General features: G+C 40.0%; 1 protein-coding gene across 11 annotated transcripts in view; it reads left to right on the top strand.

Annotated features, from left to right (window-relative positions):
• The window catches only part of Tp63 (tumor protein p63), a 210,897-nt gene that overhangs the window by 135,953 nt on the left and 51,156 nt on the right, over window positions 1-23,788 (top strand). For all 11 annotated transcript variants that reach the window (XM_017597881.3, XM_063270286.1, XM_063270287.1 and 8 more), the window contains one exon: window positions 566-820. In XM_017597881.3, the coding sequence (XP_017453370.1) occupies window positions 566-820 (255 nt within the window). The remainder of the gene's footprint in view (window positions 1-565; window positions 821-23,788) is intronic.

Below are 23,788 nucleotides of genomic sequence, written 5' to 3'. Positions count from 1 at the left end.
TGCTGCTGCTGCTACTTCAATTTCGTTGTCGTCGTCTTCTTCTTCTTCTTCTTCTTCTTCTTCTTCTTCTTCTTCTTCTTCTTCTTCTTCTTCTTCTTCTTCTTCTTCTCCTCCTCCTCCTCCTCCTCCTCCTCCTCCTCCTCCTCCTCCTTCTTCTACTACTACTACCTCCTCTTCTTCCCCCTCTTTTTTCTTCCATTTCCTCCATTTCCCCTTCTTTTCCCTTCCTCCTCTCCTTTCTCTTCCTCTTCTTTCTCCTCCTCCTCCTCTTCTTCTTTTTTCTTCTATAAGCAATAATACAGACAGCATTTATTTAAAGTAATTTCTCAGCAGTACCATGCCCTGCTGTGTCTGTTTTGAGTAAGTGTGTACTCTAGTTTCCAAGAATCACACAGTTGCACTGGGTGCTACCTTGTACCACACAGATGGGTAACTTGACTTGGTACATGACGTCTTTGGGACACTGTGCCCAAATTTTCACAAAGCATACCAAATAATGCCAATTTTATTGAGCAATGAACTGTAGCTTACATGACTAATGGTGCGCTGTCTGGTATCTTCACAGCCACAGTACACGAACCTGGGGCTCCTGAACGGCATGGACCAGCAGATTCAGAACGGCTCCTCATCTACCAGCCCCTATAACACAGACCATGCACAGAACAGCGTGACGGCACCCTCGCCCTATGCACAGCCCAGCTCAACCTTCGATGCCCTTTCTCCATCCCCTGCCATTCCCTCCAACACAGATTACCCAGGCCCACACAGCTTCGATGTGTCCTTCCAGCAGTCAAGCACCGCCAAGTCAGCTACCTGGACGGTAAGAGAGTCTTACTCCAAGCCCAAGGATGGTCTTCACCATGTCCCAGGATTTCTCCCTCTTCCAAGATCAAATATTACTTATCCTATGAGGAAATAAGTCATTGTTGAATATTGAACAGTTATCCAGAGTTTAGATGATAGTCAGCACAAAAGCTTTGCCTAGTCTGGCAACCAAATGTACCGGTTTTGACCAGTGCAGTGATTTTCAGTCTGTTTGTTCCTGACTGCTGCACCCTCTCAGGAGGTGCTTTGTATGCAGTTTCAGGAATATGGAAAGTGTTGGGACAATGAGAAGCATCACTGTCCTAGAATATAGACAGTTTCCAGGGTGTGCTGTGAAGGATGACAGTGTGTTAAGAAGAGAGTAAAAGATCGGGGTTGGGGATTTAGCTCAGAGGTAGAGCGCTTGCCTAGCAAACGCAAGGCCCTGGGTTTGGCCCCCAGCTCCGACAAAAGAAAAAGAAAAAAAAAAGGAAAACAAGAAGAGAGTAACAAATAAAATGGAATAATTTAAGGCAATAAACATCACTTCCTAAGACCAATATGCTCATGCATTTAGAGGCTACAGCATGGATCATCATTTGTTGATATATGATATATAATATATATACACGTATCATATATATTCATTTAAAATGCTTTCCCGGGCTGGAGAGATGGCTCAGCCGTTAAAGGCTAGGCTCACAACCAAAAATAAAATGCTTTCCCCTCTCCCCATCAAAAAAAATCTCTACAACTCTTCAGGACCCTGAGTTAGTGCAAAGGGATTCTGATTTTAAATATTGGAGAAACCAACTTTCCATGTTTCCTGGCTATAGCTTTTCTAATGCTTATGCATCCATTCCTGTCTCCAAGATAAAAAATAAACAGATGCAGGGACAGGGGGTGCAAGTAATCACAGCTACTCTTGAAGCTCAAGGCGGAGAGTTGCCATTTACCTCCATTCCTGACAACTCAGAGAGACCCAGAGTCAAAGAAAAAAGATACCCAAAGGTACTGTCTGCTGTTAAAGACCGGCCATGCATGTGAGGCCCTAGGGGAAAAATAGAATATGTATCTCACTTCTCAGTTTACAATGTACTACAGAATAACATAAATACCAGTCACATATAAAGGGAGAAACCTGCAGAGCTGGTTTAAACTGTTTTCACCAGAGGATGCTAAACATAGCAGCATGCATATTTACCAGATAATTTACTGTTTTTGAAAATCCTTATAAATATCATTATTTTATTGAAATATTGTTTTTACAGCTTGGCTAGTTCTTTGCCACTTCAGCAAGTCCTACTCTCAGAAAGTATCTCTCTCTGCTTTACCTTCTAGAGCAGTGGTTCTCAACGTATGGGTTGTGAATTCATTGGGGGTCAAAGGATGCTTTCGTGGGTGTTGCATATCAGATATTTACATTAAAATTTACAATAATAGCAAAATTAGAGTTGTGAAAGTAGCAACAAAAAATTTTATGGTTGCGGGGTCATCACAACCTGAGGTACTGTATTAAAGGGTTGCGGCATTAGGAACAGTGAGAACCACTGTTATAGATGGTACCGAGTTGACTGTCTTCTTTCACCTGACACAGCATCCATGGTGTTTATGGATAGCCCACATTTCTTGCATATTCTGGCATCATCTTGTATCTAGTCCTTCCTTTCCCCCTCGCGTTTTAGTAGCAGATAGCATGATTTTGTATCGCTCACCTACTGTGAGAAAAGCTAGAGAACATGCAGAATGACCCAAATGATACACTTACAGTTTGTAGGGCTGGGTGTTTTAACTTCTGCCTCCTCAATGGAGTGTGCCATTGCGCTTTCTGGCTTTTCAATGAGGATGTCCCTAAACTGTCTACAAAATAAATTTACTTCAGTGTTCTCTTTCCATGGTTTGAGAAGGCGCTCTGTTACAGCTCATATTTCAGCTATGAATGCAAGTGCCAGGTTACATTTTCATCTTCCCTCCACGTCTTGCTTGTCAATTCCATCACGATCTTTTATCTCACTGGTATTTACAATCCTGAAGATGGATGCAGAAGTTGAATAGATTTCCCAATGTGCTGAGTTTCTCAGTAATGTTCTGCTGTCTGCCATGACAGCATCCTCTCCCACAAAGACAAGTTAATGTAGGATGGGAAGTCGAGGATGGTACTCACAATGCTCAGGATCACCCTTAGTTGATCAGTTACTGAGTCCTGAGTCCACATGTCTAAGGAGATAAAGGGTATATAGAGACGATCAAAGAAATACTGATTCCCTTCTAAAGTCATGTAAGAAGCGTGAAAATGAAGCTTGATGCATGTAGAATAGACCAAGCTTCCTCCTCTCTCTTTCTCGCAACACTTCTTCTCCAAAACCTAAAGACCTACTTATATTTTTTACCCAAAGCCAACCCATCTACGATGAAGAATCTTCTCTCAAAGATACAAATTTTCTCACAAAAGTCTTGAGATATACTGCTTTAATATAGGTTAGGCAGGAAGAAAATGATTTGTAAATATATGCTGATAAAATAGCCTTGATGTGAAAGCAATATCAGAAGTCCAAGGTTGGGAGTGGAGGGAATAGAGTTATTTTGGTTTCAATGTTCTGGTTAAGAGCCAGAAAGCTTGGATCGTTGTATAATTGTCAGTGTGGCCTAAACCAAGTCAGATGAGTCATCTGGAGTTTCATAGTTGGGTGCTTTGGTGAGGACAAAGATGGTGATAGTTACTGTTGTCAGAGGTGAAGTGGCAGGACAGAAAGCTTAGAGCAGACAGGGTTCTCACCAAGCATATTGCCTTCATGGAGAAGTGGAGCTTGCCAGGCAGTTTGACATCTCTTGGATGGCTTGCAGTTGTCTACAATCTCTATAGAATGAGGGTCCCACTAGTGTATCACAACTAGCTATAGTTTTATCAAATTTATTTATTTATTTACTCTCAAGCCACCTTATTTCAAAACTACTGGCATTTCTTCAAAATATCGGTCACTGGATTCCTTATTCAAGTAACTGTAACAATCACCTATGAAGACAGTGTTTCTCGATTAGGAATGTTTATGCTTTGATCACAGCAGCACCTAATTGTATACATATTCTTAAATTCATATATAGGCTTTGCATTTTAAAGAAAAGTTGCTTAAGTATCTTAGTGGTGCCTGGTAACTAAGTATTTTCCCTCCAGCTTTAAAATATGAAGCATCGACAAATCGATAAAGTAAGTCATGCCCCAGGCCCTGACTCCAGAGAGTAAAGTCTATATGTTCTCTAGACTGCCACTTTTTCTAACAAAAGGTAGACACATGCCAGAGTAGGCCTAACCCCCTACAGGGTTGGTCTCTAATATCCCAATGCCCCTGTGTCCTGTAGAACTGGCCTCTAATATGCTGATGTCCAACAGATTGATGGGTATTTTGTGCTGTATTACATAGCATTTACTTCCCAGGTATCTTTGCATTTAAAGCAATTTAAACAAGATGCTACATCTTGGGTTTTCCCTCAAACTGGAAGTAACTGAAGTAGCTGCTTAGTCCTTCTGGTGACATTATAGGAAGATGTTTGGTTTGGTTTAGTTTGGTTTGTTTCTTTAGCCACCGTATCATCTGTCATCATGATGTTCTTTCTCCAGAGTATTCTGGTTTTACTCTCTGCAATAGTGTCAGCATATAATAAGATGCTTGGAGACCAGGAATATGTACCAATCACATTTCTGCTCTAAGTAGCTAGAGTGACTATTGCTCTAGTTCTGGAAAGGTACATGTTTTGAATCTCTTCCAACAAATTAAGCAAACTGACAAGGTTTCTCTACCCTAGTTTATACACACACACACACACACACACACACACACACACACACACTCACTCACTCACCCTCTCAACTAGAACTTTAAGGTTTGGTTTTAGACCTTCTTTCCATAATTAGATTGACACTAGTTAGAGAGGCCTGTTACTTAATAATCTATGAATGGTTCAATGGTTTACCAGAGACTTATCATCCACAAGACATTGGAAACAAAGCACTTAAAAGTCATCAATAAAGGCAAGCACAGATTTCATCTCTGTGACCTACTGTTATAAGTTGGACTTGCTCATAGACTAGCCCTCTTGGAATCTGACTTTGTTTGTTTGTTTGTTTGTTTACCTCCACTTGTTTTTATTTTTTTATTTTTATTTTTTGGGAACCTTACTTTCTTTGTATATATACATAGATGTCAACACTTTGTTCTAAAGAATGTCTCATGAGTAAATGTATCTATTAGTTATAGGCTAGCCACAAACACACACTTGTTCATCATTTCCAATTTATCTGAGTCTGAAGTTGTCAGTTGAATTTGAGTCTTTCTGTATTGCTAACTTACGGTAGCTTTGCTGAAGGTACAGTTACATAACAGGAAATAATTTCTTTAAAGTCCCCTTTAACTTTTGAAATGATTTTGAGTTATTAACATCCTTACTTCATTCACTAAGGACTACAATAGTATCCCCTACCTGAGTACACAGGTATAGGACATAGCACAGTAACAGGTTTTCCTGAACACAAGTTGCTATTGGTTTTCTTGTTTCTTCAGCATGCTCAAGTTCATGTAGGCTCGCCTTACCAACACAGGCATGGACACTTTCTATTTATAAAACATAGTGATTTAACACACTTCTTTACCATCTTTAATCTGCTTTTATATAGTAGGATGGTGTTTCTTTCTTCCCTGTGTGGCCAAGGAAGCAATGTAAGTTACTTTCTGGAGAGTTTGCCTTTGACTTTCAATCAAACATTAATGGATATCACCAAAACACTTGGTAGCTAGTTCCACATATGGAGCAAGCCATATGTACAGATCAGAATGCTAGATAACTATTAAACAGAACCTTGGGTACTGGTGTGAAGTGTTTCATTGGTGCAAAGAGGAGAACAGAGAATAGTGGGAAAGAAGCCTGCAGCTTAAGGCCAGGGTTTTGTTTGTTTGTTTTCTACTGGACTGCAGCAAGGAAGTTGCTTTCCACAGATCTAGGCTGGCTCTGAATATTGACCTCGGCCATACACCTTTGCTAGCCGTGGCATTATTCATTTATTCAGTCACTTATTTAGCAGCCCATGACATAAGTAGATTGAATTCTCTGTGAACACCTTCAGGTTAGGTCTTCTCTATTTTTCTTTTGAAAAATACTGAACTGTATTCAGACTAAGATCATGACATTGCTCTTGGGATGAAAAAATCATTTGGGTTCTTGTATTTTTTTTTCTTTTTATAAATCTCAAAGACTTGTTAGGTAGAAACTCTATCCTAGATGGGATAAACATGGGGAACATGGTAGGTCCTAAACAAATATAGGGAAACCTGTTTGTAGTTAGTTTTGAGCCATATCCTCCAGTTCTGAGACTTATTGTGAGCTTTCCATGAACAGGGCCTTTCTACTTTGGCCCATGGTTTGCAGACAGCCTTCGTCCTTTGCTTTTCTTAATCATACCAGGTTCCAGCCATGTTCAGAGCTTTGGAGAATCTGCCTGGAGCCAGCGGAGAGATTAGGGAGATGTAGTTTGAAAAGGGAACAACTCGTTCCCTGGCGAGTTCCATTGATCCTAGCAATTGAGTCTCTGTCTCACAGACAGCCAAGCAGGCTGTGATGGGTGCCTGTGGCCCACTCCCTGTCATCAGGTTACCTGTAATGTAAGACTTTCAGAGACAGGCTGCCAGCTCTGCCGAAATCAAATGCAAGGCAGCCGATTGCATGGCCCTGTGGAATTCAGACTCTTATGGCTAGCCCATCAAAGGACATGATAAACTTCTCCATGTTGCCTATGATTTGCAGATTCTTCTCATAGAGAAAATATTTCTGGGCTCAAGCTTTGGCTCAGTGATGAAGTTTAGTTTTAGCCTACACTAAATTCCAGGTTCAATTTCTCACAAGCTCTGTCTCTGTCTCTCTGCTTCTCGCTATCTGTCTCTTTCTCTCTCTCTCTCTCTGTCTCTCTGCCTTTTTTATATCTTTGTCTATGTCTTTCTTTTATACATATAAACACACACACAGACACACACACATACACACAGACACACACACAGACACGCACACCACAGACACAGAGACACACACACAGACACACACACTTTAAGCCTTAATTTGGCCTTAGTAGATTCTCACAATTAAGTGACAGTTAGATTTTATAGCTGAAGGACAGGAGAGAAATTGGTAGCCTATAACAAAGATATTTTTAGTTCTTGGCATAGTTGTTCTGTAAATTACCGGAGATACATATAAACACATCTTTCTGTACATCAAACACACTAATGAGTTACCCAAGCTATTTCTTAGAACACAGAGTACTAAGTAAGAATGCCTCAAATAACATGCTTGGTGACTCTCAGAGATGGTTAAAGTGACTGCCTTTGGGGTTTGGATTTACACACATCCCTGAACAAGCATGCTACAGAAGAAATGTTCCCCAATCCAGAACATAATTACTCAGCCATCTAGCTAAATCCGAGTTCATCTAATCTGATGTTTATCACTCACCCACTTTTTTCTGATGATTTCTAGACTGAAGCAAGGAGTTTCTTTCACAACAATTAATGGTGGTTTATTGTGTATGAGTATAGTGACGACCATTGATCCAACAGAAATATTTTTTTTCTTTTCTTTTTTTCGGAGCTGGGGACCGAACCCAGGGCCTTGCACTTGCTAGGCAAGCTCTCTACCACTGAGCTAAATCCCCAACCCCAGAAATAATTTCTAAATTATTACTTTTACACTACAAAAAGAATCCATGTTGTTCCCTGTCTCTCTTATTCTTTCTTTTCTTTTCATCCCTAAATCTCCACCCATTCTTCCTCATCTTCTCTATGCTTCTTCTTCCTGTCAATCTCCTTCTTTCTTAGTTATCACTTGTAGTGGCCAACCGAGTTTCGCAGGTATCACACACTAGTAAAAGAGTGTGTCATTTCTCTATTTCCTTGGAATGGTGGGCTAATGTGGAGAAAATCTTGATGCTACTAGTGTAGGCATTTTCAAGATCAGAAGTCAGACCCCTGAGGCTTCCAATTCAACAGACAACTTGACTAATGGTGGGCTATGCTAGCGAAGAGAGCTCAGAGATGCTAGTGCAAGCAAACCTACTGCAAATCCTGCATGGAAATGGGTTGACCATGCATGTCTGCAAGATCCCCTGCCTTATAGTCCCAGCCACTTGTCTTAAGGGAAGCCGGGCCTGTTATTAAATAACGCAAGAAAGACTAGTGACTCTGATTTTCATGTAACACCTCCAGATCTTTAAATGATAGCAATATCTTCTTTTAAAATGAAGTAAAATACTATAAGACAAAAATAATAGGCTAAGTTTTCATCCTGTCCAATGTATTGACAGAGACAAGTGAAGGTTATTTGAAGTTTGAATAAAATAACCGTAGTCCTCTAAGGTAGAAAGTTTCAGTTAGTATCAGCTATGTTTCGTTAAGTAGTAATTCATTGTCCCCTTCTCAGGAAATAGACATTGAAATCTTGTTACATGTAACCAAGCAGTACATTGACAATGCATACTTGATTATTTTTTTTCTTATAGAATCTATCCTTTCAGCCTTCTCATATCTCCAAAATTTTATCGTATAAGATCTCTGATGTTAGGCAGTGTTCTATGCTTGATTAAAGAATTTTACGTGTTTCTGCTCTTATCATTAGAGAATTTATGGAATTCTGTGCCTCAACTCTAAAATCAGCCAAAGCTGTAATCAGAAGTGGGCAGTGAGGTTTAACGGGCTTCAAATCAATTTTCTCAGCTTACTCACTGATAGTTTATTTTTAATTGGCACATACAGCATCTTCTGGAAGAAAGATCACTGAAAATTGATGCATAAACAGGGAATAATACCAGAAGAATTTTTTTAATGACTCAAGAAAAACATACTATATCATTAAGGTCACTAGAAATCCCTTAAAATGAATGTGTATTCATAATCAAGCCTGGAGGATGCGCCTTTTACTGTGGGATATTTGCTCTTGGTACTTTCCCATCTGTGCGCTTTGCACATTCTTGTTCCCGTCAGCTCCTGGTGAAGCATCTCCACCAAGTACACAGTTTCTCCCCTACCTCCCGTCCACCTCCTGAAGGGCATGCATACATTTCTCCGGAAAGATATTCACGAGTCGGCCCTCATAGGGTGATTTAAAGCAACTGCATTAAAGAAGCCTCATGAACTTATGCCAACAACAATCAACATATTTGCGTTGATTGCTTCCTATACCCCATCACTTCTTTGCTCCTTTTACGTTTTGTGGGGTTTTCTTCTTTGTTTAATGATTTTATTTGAAGTGGCCAACTGAGATTTACAAATGTCACACGTCCCTGGGTATCCCACCTTTCTACCTTCCTGGAGTGGTAGATGCATGAAGACGAGAAAATGTAACTTTTCTACCAGCACCTCTGTTCTTTCTGCGTCACAGAAGAAATGTTCGTAGACTAGGATGGTAGCTCTTAGACTCTTTAAGTCTTGTGATGTGTCCTATACATGGGGTGGTTTTCAGAACATGGAGTCCTGTAATTAGGCACAATGGTACCCAATGAGAATAATTTTAGTTGGTGTCTTTCCCGTGGTTTTTAATAATGTCCTTAACCCTATCATCAAACTGAAATTCAAAATAAAATTTAAAGTAGCTCAAGAACCTATACTTAATTTTTTTTGAAAGATCAAGCATTTATGTATTTATTTTTATATGTGTATGTGTGTGGGCATGTATGACACAGTCTGGGACTCTTCCTTCAGAAACAGAGGGAGCCATCTCATTTACTTTGAATTTATGTTAAAGGTTCATATGAACAACAACAACACTTGCCCCTTCATTGTGTCAGGAGAAACTGAGTCTCCATAAATATTCTGTAGACTTAATGCTGAGAATGCTTAATCTCAAATCCCCCAGTCAAACAGGTTCTTCTTCCTTTGGTACTTTTTAGAGCTTACTTTTTTCCTCTTCTTGGGCCTTTTTTTTTTTTTTTTTTTTAGCAAATAAGTAGAACAGGGATCACCAGAAGGCTCCTCACTGACTCTGAATATCCCCTTGAGTAAAGCGTGGCTCTCAGCAGTCAGCGGTGGGGTACTAATAAGCAAGAGGCATGGGGGCAGGTGGTTTTGCTTCTGCCCATCTGTTAAATGGGTATTATAATATTTCCTTGGCAAGATGGCTTTGGGGTGTAATTAAGGTTTATGAACTACTTTGAGAGCCTGGGAGATTCTGTTCTCAAAACATAGCATGTTATTACCTCATCCTGGATTTCTGTTGCTTAGATTTATCTTCTCGAACTACATCACTCCCCCATGTTTACGATTCAGGGAGTTTTTCTGAGGTTTTCCAACACAGTTACAAGGACATGAAATGACAAACTATGCATGTTTAAGTGCTTGGGCATAAATGTTGACTGAAAAATATATACTTTAAAAAAATATTAGGGACTAAACCACTACCCAAAGACTATACATGGACTGACTCATGGCTCCAACTGCATATGTAGCAGAGGATGGCCTTGTTGGCCACCAGTGGAAGGGGAAGCCCTTGGTCCTGCCAAGTCTGGACCCCCCCCTCCCGTGTAGGGGAATGTTGGGGGGCGTAGATGGGGAGAGGAATACACTTATAGAAGAAGGGAAGGGAGATGGGATAGGGGGCTTACGTCTGGAAAACCATGAAAGGGAATAACATTTGAAATGTAAATTAAAATATCCAATACAAGAAAAAAAGTAGATTAGCGAAAAATTATTTTTATTTTATGCATATTGGTGTTTTGCCTATATGACGTTTGCCGGTGGAGACCAGAAGAGAGCACAGATTCCTCTGGAACTAGAGTTACTGAAGGTTGCAAGTTACCATGTGGGTGCTGGGAACTGAACCTGGGTCCTCTGGAAGAGCAGGCAGCACTCTTGACCACTGGGCTATCTCTCCATCCCAGTATATACTAATTTATAATTCCTTTTAAAAACATATTTAACTGAATACAACTCTGAAAAGCAGTAGGATGAATTCATGTCGATTGCACTTTGCTAACTCGAGGTGGAGTTCTATCTTGTTCTTTAAGGCTGCTTCATTTAATTTCCCTCATATCTTATATATTAATTTGGGAAATATTTGTAAATACGAAGCCCTAAAATTAATGTAAATTGCCTCTACTCTGTTCTTCTATTTTGTACTCTTGAGAAAAATCATATTTCTCACTCAAACAATGTCATAATTATGGATTATAGTTCTGGCCAAGCAATCACCATCAAATAAATAGCATATGTGATTAACCATTTATCATAAAAGCAAAGTAATTACCGCTCTAAACACCTATGCTCACATAAAATAGCAAAAGGATTTTCAGCCCTAGAGTCTGCTTAACTATCTCATATTCCTTGTCAGATGTGTTAAGTTTAACTTGTAACAAAATTAGAAGTCATTTTTTAATTTAACTTCCCTGTAGCTAGCTTTAGCATAGTAAACATTTTAATTATTATTTTGATGTTGTGGAATTTTTATACACTTGTTAGAGTAATTTAAAATGCCTATTTCCTGAACATTATTTTCAAAAAGTTTAGATTTTTATATAGAATGTAGAGTGGACTTGTTTTTTTAATTATATTTCTAAGGGTTTTACATATAAGGAAGACCATTTGTCTTATTGAGTTTGAAAATATATTGGAATGTATTGGTGTGGGTCTTTACTCTCCCGCCTGACACCCTATTTCCCAAATGAGAGCAGTTTTTAAAAAGATGAGAAAGGCTTGAGATACGGAGAGACTTCTAGTCCTTTGCCTTCTAGTCCCTTGACCAGAGGGTAAAGTCAAAGGCTAGGGTATGCATTAGACTTAAGGCTTATTTTTACACACTATATTGGACTATACTTACCTTTTTAGGCTTTCTATACAAACTCTGGAACCAGCAGACAAGACTTCTGGGAGATGTTGGAGTGGTTTATGCGTAGCTAAGAGTATTAACCCACAGAGTAGAGGGAATCTGGGAGAACTATTCCTATGCACTGACAGTTGAAACAGTGCATAGAGAAGTTACCCATGGTGTGTACAGCAACTGTCCCTTTCAAGCTAATCCACACCGCAAAGCACATTTCTTTCTTCATTGCCTCTCCTGATACCCGGACAGTGTAGACATTGCACAAGTGTAAATAAATGCCAGCTGTTTTCAAGTGTCTTAGTATAACTCCATTTCCTCTGAATGAAGGGAGATAGTTGATAAGTAACTGTTTTTTTTTTTGGTTCTTTTTTTTTTTTTTTCCGGAGCTGGGGACCGAACCCAGGGCCTTGCGCTTCCTAGGCAAGCGCTCTACCACTGAGCTAAATCCCCAACCCCATGTAACTGTTTTTTAATATTGCCCAAGTCAATCTTTTCAAAATATGGTTGCCAGCTTCTAAGAATTATCACAAGATAACTTTGGTCTTTCTTAATCTCCTATTCTTCTCTCTCATGGTAACAGATTGTCTCTAACTTTTGCCAATCTTCAAACTTAAAGTCTAGTCATTTATATGTAGATACAACAAAAGCACATTTCGGAGATGTTTATATTCTGTGTCTGAGAATCATCATTTAGCTTAATGAACATTCATCCATCACTTATTAATTTTGTTAAAGTTCTATAGACACTGACAAGGTCTAGATACAGGGATTAAGCTCACTCAGTACCACAACCAAAAGGAATGATAGGCTTCACATTTAATTTTCTACTCACAAATGGGAAGCCATTTTTGTAAGCATCTACAATGTACTGATAATTCAGAATGGACATCTTACCCAGCAACCATCATTTTAAGCTACAATGCTTTTTTGCTATACAAGGAAGGGAAACATAGGTGTTAATCTTTAATGTAGAAATACTGGAGCAGCAGTATATGTGGAACCCTATTCTTCCTACTAGGCTCCCTTGACCCAACCCACTGTACCAAACCCATTGTGGGGCAGATGGCAGGTAGGTGGTACCTGTTAGACAGTGTGGGCTGTAAAAGAAGTGTAAGGGGGACTGTTTTTGTGAAGAATGGTATAGTCGCCAAAGATCGTCCTTGCCTGTGATGGCAGAGATCACACAAAGCAGGACAAACAGCATCAGCAGCAGTAGCGAGCACCAGCTAGTACTTTCAAAGCCTCAACTTTATGACATCGAAGAAGCAACTGCAGACAGCAACATAAAAAATAAGCCTGAAAATACGCAGGGGCTTCAGTGTTCAATGGTGAGAGTAGGAGAGGACAGAAAGCTTTTATAAAATATAAACCTGAAGGACACGAAGCCAGCAGAGGACACCATCTGGCCCAGGTCTCCAGGAAAAGTAGAACAAAAAGTCTCCCATCCACTTTGGACAGAAGTTAGCTGTGAGCAGGAACACACTTAGTTCCTTAAATAAATCTTTAGTAGTCTTTTCTGTGTTCAATGATCTTTCATAAAACCCTTCTACATTTCACTGTTTCGAAGCTTGCTTTAACTGGTATCGCCCCTTTGGATAGTACACAAATGTGGTCTTACTAGCAGGGGCCTTCCGGGTTTTAATATTCCTCTCTTCCCTGAACTCCCACCCAAGAACAGTGATTATCTCAGGCAGCCTGGGTTTAGCAGTATGGCTGGGACAGGGGAAGGGCACCATCTCACTAGAAACTTGTAAGTCAAGCCTTTGACAAAAGTGTAAAAAACTCACATTGTGTTTGTTAGTTGATGTTTGCTAAGACACGGTAGCAGCTTTAATGGTATATGTTTATGATGTGCACTTCTAATTTGAGGAAGAGATGGAGATGAATTCAAACGGAATGTGCAAAATCAACCTAATTGCTTTCCATCTTTAATTGCTGCATTTGGCAGTCTATTATGTGTCTTTGCATTCAGATCTGAGGACACACTTCTTATGTCTTTCACTTTTCTTCCTGGGAGAGTTGATTGAGCTATTTGGGTGAAGAAAAAGACTGGGAATAGAGAGGGCATATTCTACCTTTTTTTTCCCCCTAGCAAGTCTGTTCCCTTTTGAGAAATGAATTTCTTTCAAAATATTGTTCAGCGAGCCTTAATGAAGAAACATGTGATCCTATCTACTTCTCTAATTTAACGATATATTTTCCTAATTTGCCTTGAAATTTTCAAGAAGAAGGTCTCAATCAGCATCAGCTTGAATTTAGAGAAAGCAGATTTGCAATCAAAGGTTTGAGACCCTTTGTTCATGAGATGTCACAGGGTTTAATTCTGGTCGCTAGTTCAATGCTACAATTCATTGGTATGAATTGTGCTGGGGCAGTGTTTTAATATGCTCTGTAGGCTGGCCATAAGCCAGTGGCCATCCTGCTTCAGCCTTCAACTTAGCTAAAATTATGGGGGTGAGGGTGAGGGATTGCCACCTCGAGCAGAACTTCTTTTCTGATAACGTCTGGATATTGTTCCACTAATTCAGAACATAGCCTGATTTGATAGGATTTTTATTTGAAGTAAGGAGTCAGACTGCTTGTCTTCGAGTATCCAAGGACTCCAGTAGCTTCTCTCTTCTAGAGTTGGTGAGAATACTCATAAAAAGAAGCAATGGCCAGAGCTACACTGTTGTCCGTTTGTCCCTGGAATGAGATGAAGTGGGGACAAAAGAAGCTTTGGGACAAAGTAAACTAGGAAAGGGGGAGTTAGAATGAGTGTATTTTCCCTGGGTACTGCCCACACTGTAATATGAGCAGACAGAGAGTTTATATCCTGCTAAAGCTTGCTTAGAAGCATTCCCAAGCTAACAGATTTTCTTTTAAAAAATGGCTTAAGAATTTGTTTTGAAGTTGTCAGTTGAGCATATGGCTGTAGGGCATGGACTCAGTCCTAATTTGTTACTTTCATAATGTGTTTGACATTGGAATTTAGACTTCAGAAACTGAAAATGGAATGCTTTGAATGAAATGCTTTTCATAAACTCTTGATTTAAAATTTTAAAAAAAAATTATGTTCCCTGGAGATTTAAAGTGGAGCATCGGACAGCAAACAGCCTACTGCTTGAAACTCTGAGAGGTTCTTGCGGTCTCTCTGTGTCTGGCAAGACTGCAAATTTAAAATATTGTATTTGGTACACCCTTTCCTCTTCTTGCAAACAAGAATGTTGGTGTTTTAATAAGGTCAGAAGGTTCCTGAGAAGGCAAGGAAGTTAAGGAACAGAATTCTGCTTGTTAGGTAGGCAAAGCCAGGACCAAATTCCACCTTTATCTATTTGGCCTATGGAAGACTCTCTCTTCCAAGCTTCATCTTCCCCAATACGGGGATGATATTATCCGATTTTAATAGACTGAATATAGAGTATATGTTGCAGCTTCTGCTGAGTGCTGGGTATTGGCAGGAAGGATTATAGAGTTGGAGTTAGAATTTAGGCTCGACTTGCCAACTCTGGCTCTCGCTGGGATCTGTGTTGGGATGGTAATGCCATGGACCAGTTCTCACTTCTCTCATGAAGCTATCCACCATGGATGATGGAAGGAGTAAGCATTTGGGTTATTCTGGAAGCAGAGTGTGGACCACCTATGTTAGATCACAGGGGCTGTGTGCTTTCCTCTAGACAGTGCTATTCCACCAGAAGCCATGCTCAAGCACAGAAAAACTGCATAAGTGAGGGTAAGATGGTGTGTCAGAGCCTCTGAAAAATGTCCACAGGCAGTGTGCTGAGCATCATGGGTACAAGATTCCTTGGAACCATGGGATGATTATGCTCAGATCATATTCAAAGCAGATTAATTTAGTTCTGTGTTGATATTGTTGGAAGGGACAACTATGAAAGGCAACAGTTACACAAACACATAGTGGTGGGGCCCAGTGGTCCCTGTGTCATAGCTCACTCCTATGGTAAGAGAGGTGGGAGAAGGAAGGAACAAAATGCCAAAGTCACTGTTTCTAAGCCTGGGCAGAAAGGGAAGGAAGAATAACAGAGTCAGAGAAGGCGCTCGTGTGCTAACTGCCTCCATGGAGCAGTTGTTATAGCCATGGTGAGCGGTCGAGCTCCAGCTAAGATCCAGGGAAATTGCTTTGCCCTCTTAGTGCCTCAGTTTCCTCACCTTTAAAATGAGGGTAATGATAATTACCCCTGGGGTTTTCACGAGGATCACAGGAGATAATGAGGTCTAAGTGGTTTAGAAACTAGGAAGTTGGTGTCCATGTGAACTGTGGCCTCTGCCCTGAGAGGGGAGAGGCTGTAGGTCAAAGTGGCTACTTCATAACTTTTGAACTGAACCTCACATGCTTCATCTGGGGCGTAAGTATGAGGTGCTGCTTGAATTCAGTGATTCTTGTTCAATTTATTTCAAAACTTTCTAAGATACTTTCTTCTGTTCCTACTTTTAAGAGAAAGAAAATCCTGCTAGATATCCCAACCTTGACTCCCTCCGGCCTTGTCCTTTCTAAGGAAAAACCTGAGTAGTCTAAACGGTAGAGTTCCTGCTTTTCTCCTAGAATCATTGGAATGGAAGACGGTGGAAGGTAGGGGCCCTGCAAGAGGACTCGCCTAGGTGGGGTATCCTGTGGAGAGCCTTGGTCTGTTGGTTTCTTCACATGGACAGCTGTCCTTATTGCCAGTGTGTTCACAGTATTTGACCTCCAACCTTAACAACAATGTCTAGGTCACAGACATATATCTGTTGGAGACCAACTATCCCCTAGAGCCCGAGAGAGGGGAGAGGCTCAGTAAAATTCTCACAACTGAATCATGGCCATGAGCTAATGTCTCCGGATTTATGAGTCAGCGCTGGCCCAGGCATTGGTTTTGTAGGTATTTTAAAAAGTAAAGCACAGAGAGGACACTGGTTAGACTCCTCTATTGTCCTTGGCTTGTAGAGGGCTAAAGAAAATCTCCCTGTCACTAGAGAGTGACATCCTAAAGATTAGATGTTCAGTTCCTGTTTCTTTGTTGAGACATAAAAAAGCCAGAGTCTCTTTGGTAGTAAATAAAAGTAGTAGTAATAAATTCTGTGATTTAGGTGGTGTGTGTGTGTGTGTGTGTGTGTGTGTGTGTGTGTGTGTGTGTGTGTGTCTTCAGGCAAAGTGGGTGAAATGATGTGTTTGGGAGATGAATGTTCTTGTACTAGGCAAGACATAGCTTGCAGGAGAACATCTGGAGCCGACCCATTCTGTATGGGATGGGGCCAAGACGTGTTTATGCCTAAGCGCCTGTTAGAACACGCCTAATCTTAAAATGATTTATAAGGTTTTAGAGGATTCCCCTGCACATATTATTTCCTTATATAACCAGCATATGTACTGGCAGCTTCATTAAAAAATACAAAGCAACGGTGGTTATCCATATGAAACAGAATTGAGGTGTTTAGAATCAGACGGCTATTAAACGTTAGGGAGGCATCCAACTGAATTGATAGCATCAGTATGAAATTATGAATTATAATATTATGAAACATGAGATGAATGCCTAGTTCATAAATATATTAATCAGCAGAATACAACACATATGTTGTACTTTCCTAGTTTTAGAATAGTCATGAGTGATATTTTGTAGAATGAAAAACTACCTGGATCGTTTGCTCTCGAATGCACTTAAGTATTGCTGAAAACTTGATTTAAAACACTATATACGTCAGGATGAGTGAGAGAAATCAGTGCAAGGGAGGGTGTTTGAACTATGGTCACATCCACTAAGCAGTGGCAATTTTAATTGTACCTACCTTCCAGGTTCTTTGGTTTTTGTTTTTGTTTTGTTTTTTCTGTGTTTTTATTTTTTTTTTCAGATAAGGAAATAACATGTGGGAATATAATGGGAAGTCTTCTTGGCTTCTTAAATAGACATTTTGTGTATTTTTTTTAGGTGCATGACAGTCCTCAGCACACAATCTCTGGAGTATAGGAGACTTTGGTGATCGCCCTGTAGCAAATACGTAGTGTTCCTGTGGAAGCATGCCTTTCTTCATTGCTTCTACTGCCCTTCTGCTCTGCTCTGCCCTGTCATTTTCAGCTGGCTCCTGGCTGCTTTCTGTCATGATAGAAATAGCTTAACAAGGAAAACAAAAAGAAAGGAAGAATGGAAGGAAAGAAGGAAGGAGGAAGGAAGGAAGGAGGTGGGAAGGAAGAAAGAAAGGAAGGAGGGAAGGAAGGAAGAAAAAAAGAAGGGTGAAGAAAATACTAAGGAAGTTTAAAATGAAGTAGTTCTGAGACAATTCATTCCAACTTTGTCCTGGCAAGTTAGCATAATTATATTTTCCTCACTCCAATCTTTCTGTACTGTCTGAGTTACCTGCAGGCGTTACAAGCACCAATGGCAATTTTTGTCCTCTTCCTTGGAGATTTTTGGAAGTATTGTGTCACTTAAATGAATCTGAGCTTATTACATTTGGGGAACCTCTTAGAAAAGATTGTATCCACACACTGAATTGATGTTTTATTTATATCCACTTTAAAGACAATCCTACAAATACCAAAATATTTAAATATGGGTCACTCTCGGAAATATCTGCACATATTTTTCAGTTAGATTTTATTTCCTGTCACTCCAAAATGCATGCAGTTTTATTTCAAGAAAATGAATAAAGCATAGTATGGACAGAAGTCTAGTGACGTCCAGGTAAAAGGGAAGTGCCCTAAAAAAAAAGGCGAAAAGTAATTTTTGTCAACAACTTTTAAAAATAATGCTGTATACAGATCTCCAATCTTGACCCATGACCTGGGAAGACCTTAAAAGGTTTGTTTACTGTTTTCAAAATTGTATCTTCTTAGAAATTTCAAAATTTATTAGCCCTCAGACTGGACTGCCCAAGTAGACATCTGAATGATCCTCAAAAGATTCGTCGAATTAGCCCCTTCTATTCTTTGATATGAGCACATGAGCAAAGTTGGATGTCCCATTTTCCTAGTTCACAACTGATATTACTGTTGAGCAGAATTATTAGTTATAAAGAACATTTCCCGGGGGCCAAAAGGTATACTTGAAAGTGAAAAAGCACACAGATAGAATAGCCTGCAAGTGACCAGACCATGCTCTAATTCAACTTCTATTTCTGACAGACAGAAGTAATCTCCCGTCAAGGTTATGGAGAGTTCACTGTAGGAAACCTATAGTCCAGGGCCTGCCCACTGAGCATGTCCCTGACAAATCGCCTAGTTATGAGAGTTTGATGCTGTAGGGTAATCATATTAATACATAAGTTAGCCCTACCTTCTTCAAAGGGCTCACAGTCAATCATGGAGAACTGATAAAGCTAGCTATAATTCAGTGTGACAGGAGCTCTAATCTGTCCGGAATGTCCTTCTTCCCACTACCCTTTGTCTTCCAGGCAGACTCCTGCTTATCCACTTAAACTCACCAGAAGTATTAACTGTAGACAAACGCTTTCCATTCCACTCCCCCACATGCATACTAAGGAGGATGGAAAGAGCGGTTCTATCTGGTCGCTGTATCTCGGTCCTGGTGTACTCAACAAGTCTCTACATTTAGTTGCTATTTCTTGTCTGAACAAACAATGATGAAAATACTAATTTATCTAGTTTTCGGGAGAATCCAATATTTACTGTTGGATCTTGAAAAGATGTACAGGACATTAGGGCATTAAAATAAAAAAGGCTTTCCAGTTAGAGGGCAAATAGAGACATGGAGACACGAATGCATCTTATACACCAAAGACTAGGGAAAAGTTGCATATATGTGGATCACAGTGCAGCAAAGAATATGAGGCTGGGAAGAAGTCCTTAGAGGTAGAATAATAAGGAATTGCAGTAATGGAATACCATCTCAAAGGACTAAGATCTATCTTGCAAGCCTGGGGAAAACAATAATTGGTGAAGACGACATATCCTATTGTAGGAAGATGACTCAGGGTATCTGCTTGGAGGTTGGAAGACTGAGACGAACCTGGAAGGAGGTTATACAAATTCAGACCATGACAAGAGCAAGAAGTGCTGAGTGTAGGAGAGGGTGGAATTGTAGTTTGTATTTCAGAAACAGAGACCTCCTTCCACATGAGGGTTTTGGCTCCTATTAGTGTAGTGTTTCTTTGGCGTATTTCAGAATTCCGTCTTGCCAGGACCATGGAAGCAAACAGGAGGAATGATAGATTCCTCAAATGTTTGGCATTTCTACATTTTGATTAACCGTGGCTGTCTATGCTATTTCTTGGTGTGTACAGGGCCCAAAAGTATATATAGTTGGCTAAATAAAGTCAGACTGTGTACCTGTGGCTTCAATGCCCTTGGAATTATTTGAGAAGTAGTAGGGTTCATGAAAGAAGGAAGAAGAACAATATTGTAAAGAGAGCCAGGCCTATTCTACCAGCCAGAGCTTCAGTTTTCTTAGTTTGGAAAGGAATATATTAGACTAAAGATTTTGGCCTTCTTTCTAGGTTTTACCTTAGTTGGAATAAGCACTTTTCATGAAAACACTGTCTCTAACTCTGATTTTAAAAAGATAAAAGCAAGACTTTCTTAGTTTTAGGCTTTGTGAAAACAAAGCACATGCTATCACATAGCCACACCATTTTCAAAATCAGCAATGGCGAATGCATTTATTCTCTGGCCCGCCATCATTGATGGTTCTTTTACCTAAATTGTAAAAATCTCCTTTTCTATGTTATGAACAAAGAGAACCCATGGCTGTCTTACAAAGAGCATTTACTACTCTCTTTGTTACTTCTACTCAGAGAGAGAGAGAGAGAGAGAGAGAGAGAGAGAGAGAGAGAGAGAGAGAGAGAGAGAGAGAGGAGAGAGAGAGACAGCAAGACAGCGAGACAGCGAGACAGCGAGACAGAGACAGAGAGACAGGGAAAGAGAGAGGGTGGGAAGGAGGGAGAGAGGGGGGAGGAGAGGGCAGGCAGGCAAGAAAGAAGGAAGGAAAGAAGGAAGGAAGGAAGACAGGCAAGAAAGAAGGAAGGAAGGAAAGAGGGAAAGAAGGAAAGAAGGAAAGAAGGAAAGAAAAGGATTCAGAATTTTTATCAGGTACAGTGTTACTGAAGTGAGTTATGGAGCTGGACCCAGAGAGACCTCTAAGATAAGGAACCAAGTACCAACAGAGAAGATTCAGAAAGTTAAACAAATGCCATCCTGCTTTAGCACCCGGAATGTGCCATTTTAGGGTGTTTGCGGCAGAGTCTACTGCAATTCCTAGTAACTGCAATGGAGTCAGAACAGTAAGTATGCACTGTGTGATTCAGATTACAGATACAAGCTAGACTCTCCAGCTGCCAACTTCCCTGTTACGGGAAAGACCACGAGAGCCCAAGAAGAGCCCCCTGTGTTACTGGAAAGTTAAACAGAGTATTTGGGAAAGATTCTTTGAAAATTTCTTTCACTTCTAACTAAATTCAGCAACAAAGATTCTAAATCATTCTTAAGTTCTTGTGAAATATTTGCCCTTTTAACTCTTTAGATTTCAAGTCAACTTGTAACCTTAATTTCTTGCATATATTATTTTTCTGGAGTATATGTGAACTGACCTCCCAGATATCTCTCACCCACCATGTGGTAATATGTGTTATTCATTTAAAGCATTATTGAAGGTTAACCCCACTGTCATCCTTCCTTTCCTTAGGCTTTGGGAAAAGTCAGCTGCCATTTCCTAGGAGGAAAATTGGGTAGGAGGCAGAGGGAGAGGGCTTGTTAGTAGTGATTATAAATACATGTATTATTAGTGAGGAAAACTTTCAGCTGTGTAAAAGATATATACAGTGAGAGAAAGAAGAAGAGAGAGGAGGGCAAAAGACAAGTACAGTAAGAGAAAAAGGAAGAGAGGGCATAACCTATATGGTTTTTGTTGGTTTTGCTTTTTGAGATAGGATCTTCTCATGTAGCTGAGTCTTGCCTTGAAGTACATCCTCTTGCCTTGCCTTATAGAACTGAGCAATCAGCATGTGCCACCATGCTCAGGGACGTGTGTGTAATCTTGTTGCTGCTGCTATTTTTTTTATTGTTCCTATCACTTGAGTAAAAGATGGATGAAAAAGATCTCTATTTAGAAATTTAGTATTTTGTCCATGGACTGACCCTGGACTCTGACCCCATAGGTAGCAATGAATATCCTAGTAAGAGCACCAGTGGAAGGGGAAGCCCTGGGTCCTGCTAAGACTGAACCCCCAGTGAACTAGACTATGGGGGGAGGGCGGCAATGGGGGGAGGGTTGAGAGGGGAACACCCATAAGGAAGGGGAGGGGGGAGGGGGATGTTTGTCCGTAAACCGGGAAAGGGAATAACACTTGAAATGTATATAAGAAATACTCAAGTTAATAAAAAAAAAAAAGAAAGAAGTAAAAAAAAAAAAAAGAAAAGAAATTTAGTATTTTGTCACCAAGAACAACTGAAAGCCTAGTGGCATAATAAAAGAAAATATATTATATAAAATCCAGAATAGTTAAATTGTAGAGTTTTGCAAGGTCTAAAATGTGTGAAAAAAAGAAAAAAAATAAACAAAACACCCAAAAGTTTTTGCCCCAGACTTTCATAAAGGAATAGACTAGCAGAGTTTATGTAGCTCAAGCTTCCAGTGCCCTGTGTTTTCCCTCCTGTACCAGGGGCCAGCAACTCTGACAGGGAACAACCCTGGGAGCATCATTACAAAAGTGTAAATCCTGTGATTTGGATGTGGAGGAGAAGAGAGTTGTTTAGATCTGTTGCCCAGTTTTCATGGGTCCCAAGAACGTTCTGTGCCTTTTAGTATTTCCAATTGAATTGATCATTCTCTATCCAACTGACTGGTAAAAGTATAAGTATTGATATTAAATAAGCAAAAAATCACTTGGATTTTCTTTATTGCATTGCTTTTAAGTAATTGTTTTATTTGTATATTTTATGATAATGTTTTTATTAATTATTTAAATTTTTCATATAATTATTTTGGTCCTATAGAACATCCCCAACTCTTCCGCAATCTACCCCACTTCCTTGTTCGTTCAAGTTTGCTTTTTAAAAATTAAGTCCAAGTCGTGTGTCCTAACTACTCCTGGGCGTCAGGCCTGCCCTGGAGCATGCTCAACATGCCAGGGGTATCATTCTTAAAACAAATTCTCTCTTTCAAATCATTGCCCAAAGACTCCTCAGCTCACACTGTGACTTTAGATCCACTGTCCCCTCCTCCATGCTGGCATTTTGTCTGACTTGAGCTTGCTTAGGGTCTTCCTCATGTAGACTGCCACTGTCATTGTTAGCTTTCTTTCCACTCCATGGCATCATCTGACTGTTAAACACTCTGAGAATTGAAGACCCAGAAGCAAACCCACATACCTATGGTCACTTGATCTTTGACAAAGGAGCTAAAACCATCCAGTTGAAAAAAGACAGCATTTTCAATAAATGGTGCTGGTTCAACTGGTGGTCTACATGGAGAAGAATGCAAATTGATCCATTCTTATCGTGATGTACAAAGCTCAAGTCCAAGTAGATCAAGGACCTCCATATAAAACCAGATACACTGACTCTAATAGAATAGAAAGTGGGGAAGAATCTCTAATACTTGGACACAGGGAAAAACTTTCTGAACAGAACACAAATGGCTTATGCTTTAAGAGCAACAATCGACAAATGGGGCACTGTCAGTAGGACATTGTCACTCTACTGTTGAGTGTATGCAGCCTTCCATGCACAGGTAGAGTGTCAGTTCAATTCCATAGGCCACAGGAGTCTGGTTTTCTTACCAGGCATGTATTTTGCATTGAGGTGCGAGTTTGTTTCCAACAGATACTACTTGAACCCCCACCCCATACTGCCAATCTTACTTCATTATTGTATGAGTGCTGTAGTAACAGAAAAGGCCTCTGGCTGGAAAGCAATGGGTTTCTGTTTACAACATATTGGGTCAGCATTGTAACTTCTGGTCTGCAGTTCATTGTGCTGTAAGAGCTATCATGGTGAGAATGTTCTTTTGTCCCGTTGGATTTTCCTGGTAACTGGCTGACAGAAAACAGGAAGGTTGTTTGAGACCTTTCTGCTCAGGGTTCAGTTACAGTCAGGCAACTTCATGTACTAAAAGATGGGGAGTCCTTGGAGTCAAACTCCTAAATTCAAGAATGTAGCTCAGGACCAGCTCAGTAGGCAAAGTAACCTCAGTACAGAATGAGTATA

The sequence above is a fragment of the Rattus norvegicus genome, chromosome 11, assembly GCF_036323735.1.
Source record: "Rattus norvegicus strain BN/NHsdMcwi chromosome 11, GRCr8, whole genome shotgun sequence".
NCBI classification, from domain to species: domain Eukaryota; kingdom Metazoa; phylum Chordata; class Mammalia; order Rodentia; family Muridae; genus Rattus; species Rattus norvegicus.
This window is presented reverse-complemented; position numbering and strand designations above follow the sequence as displayed.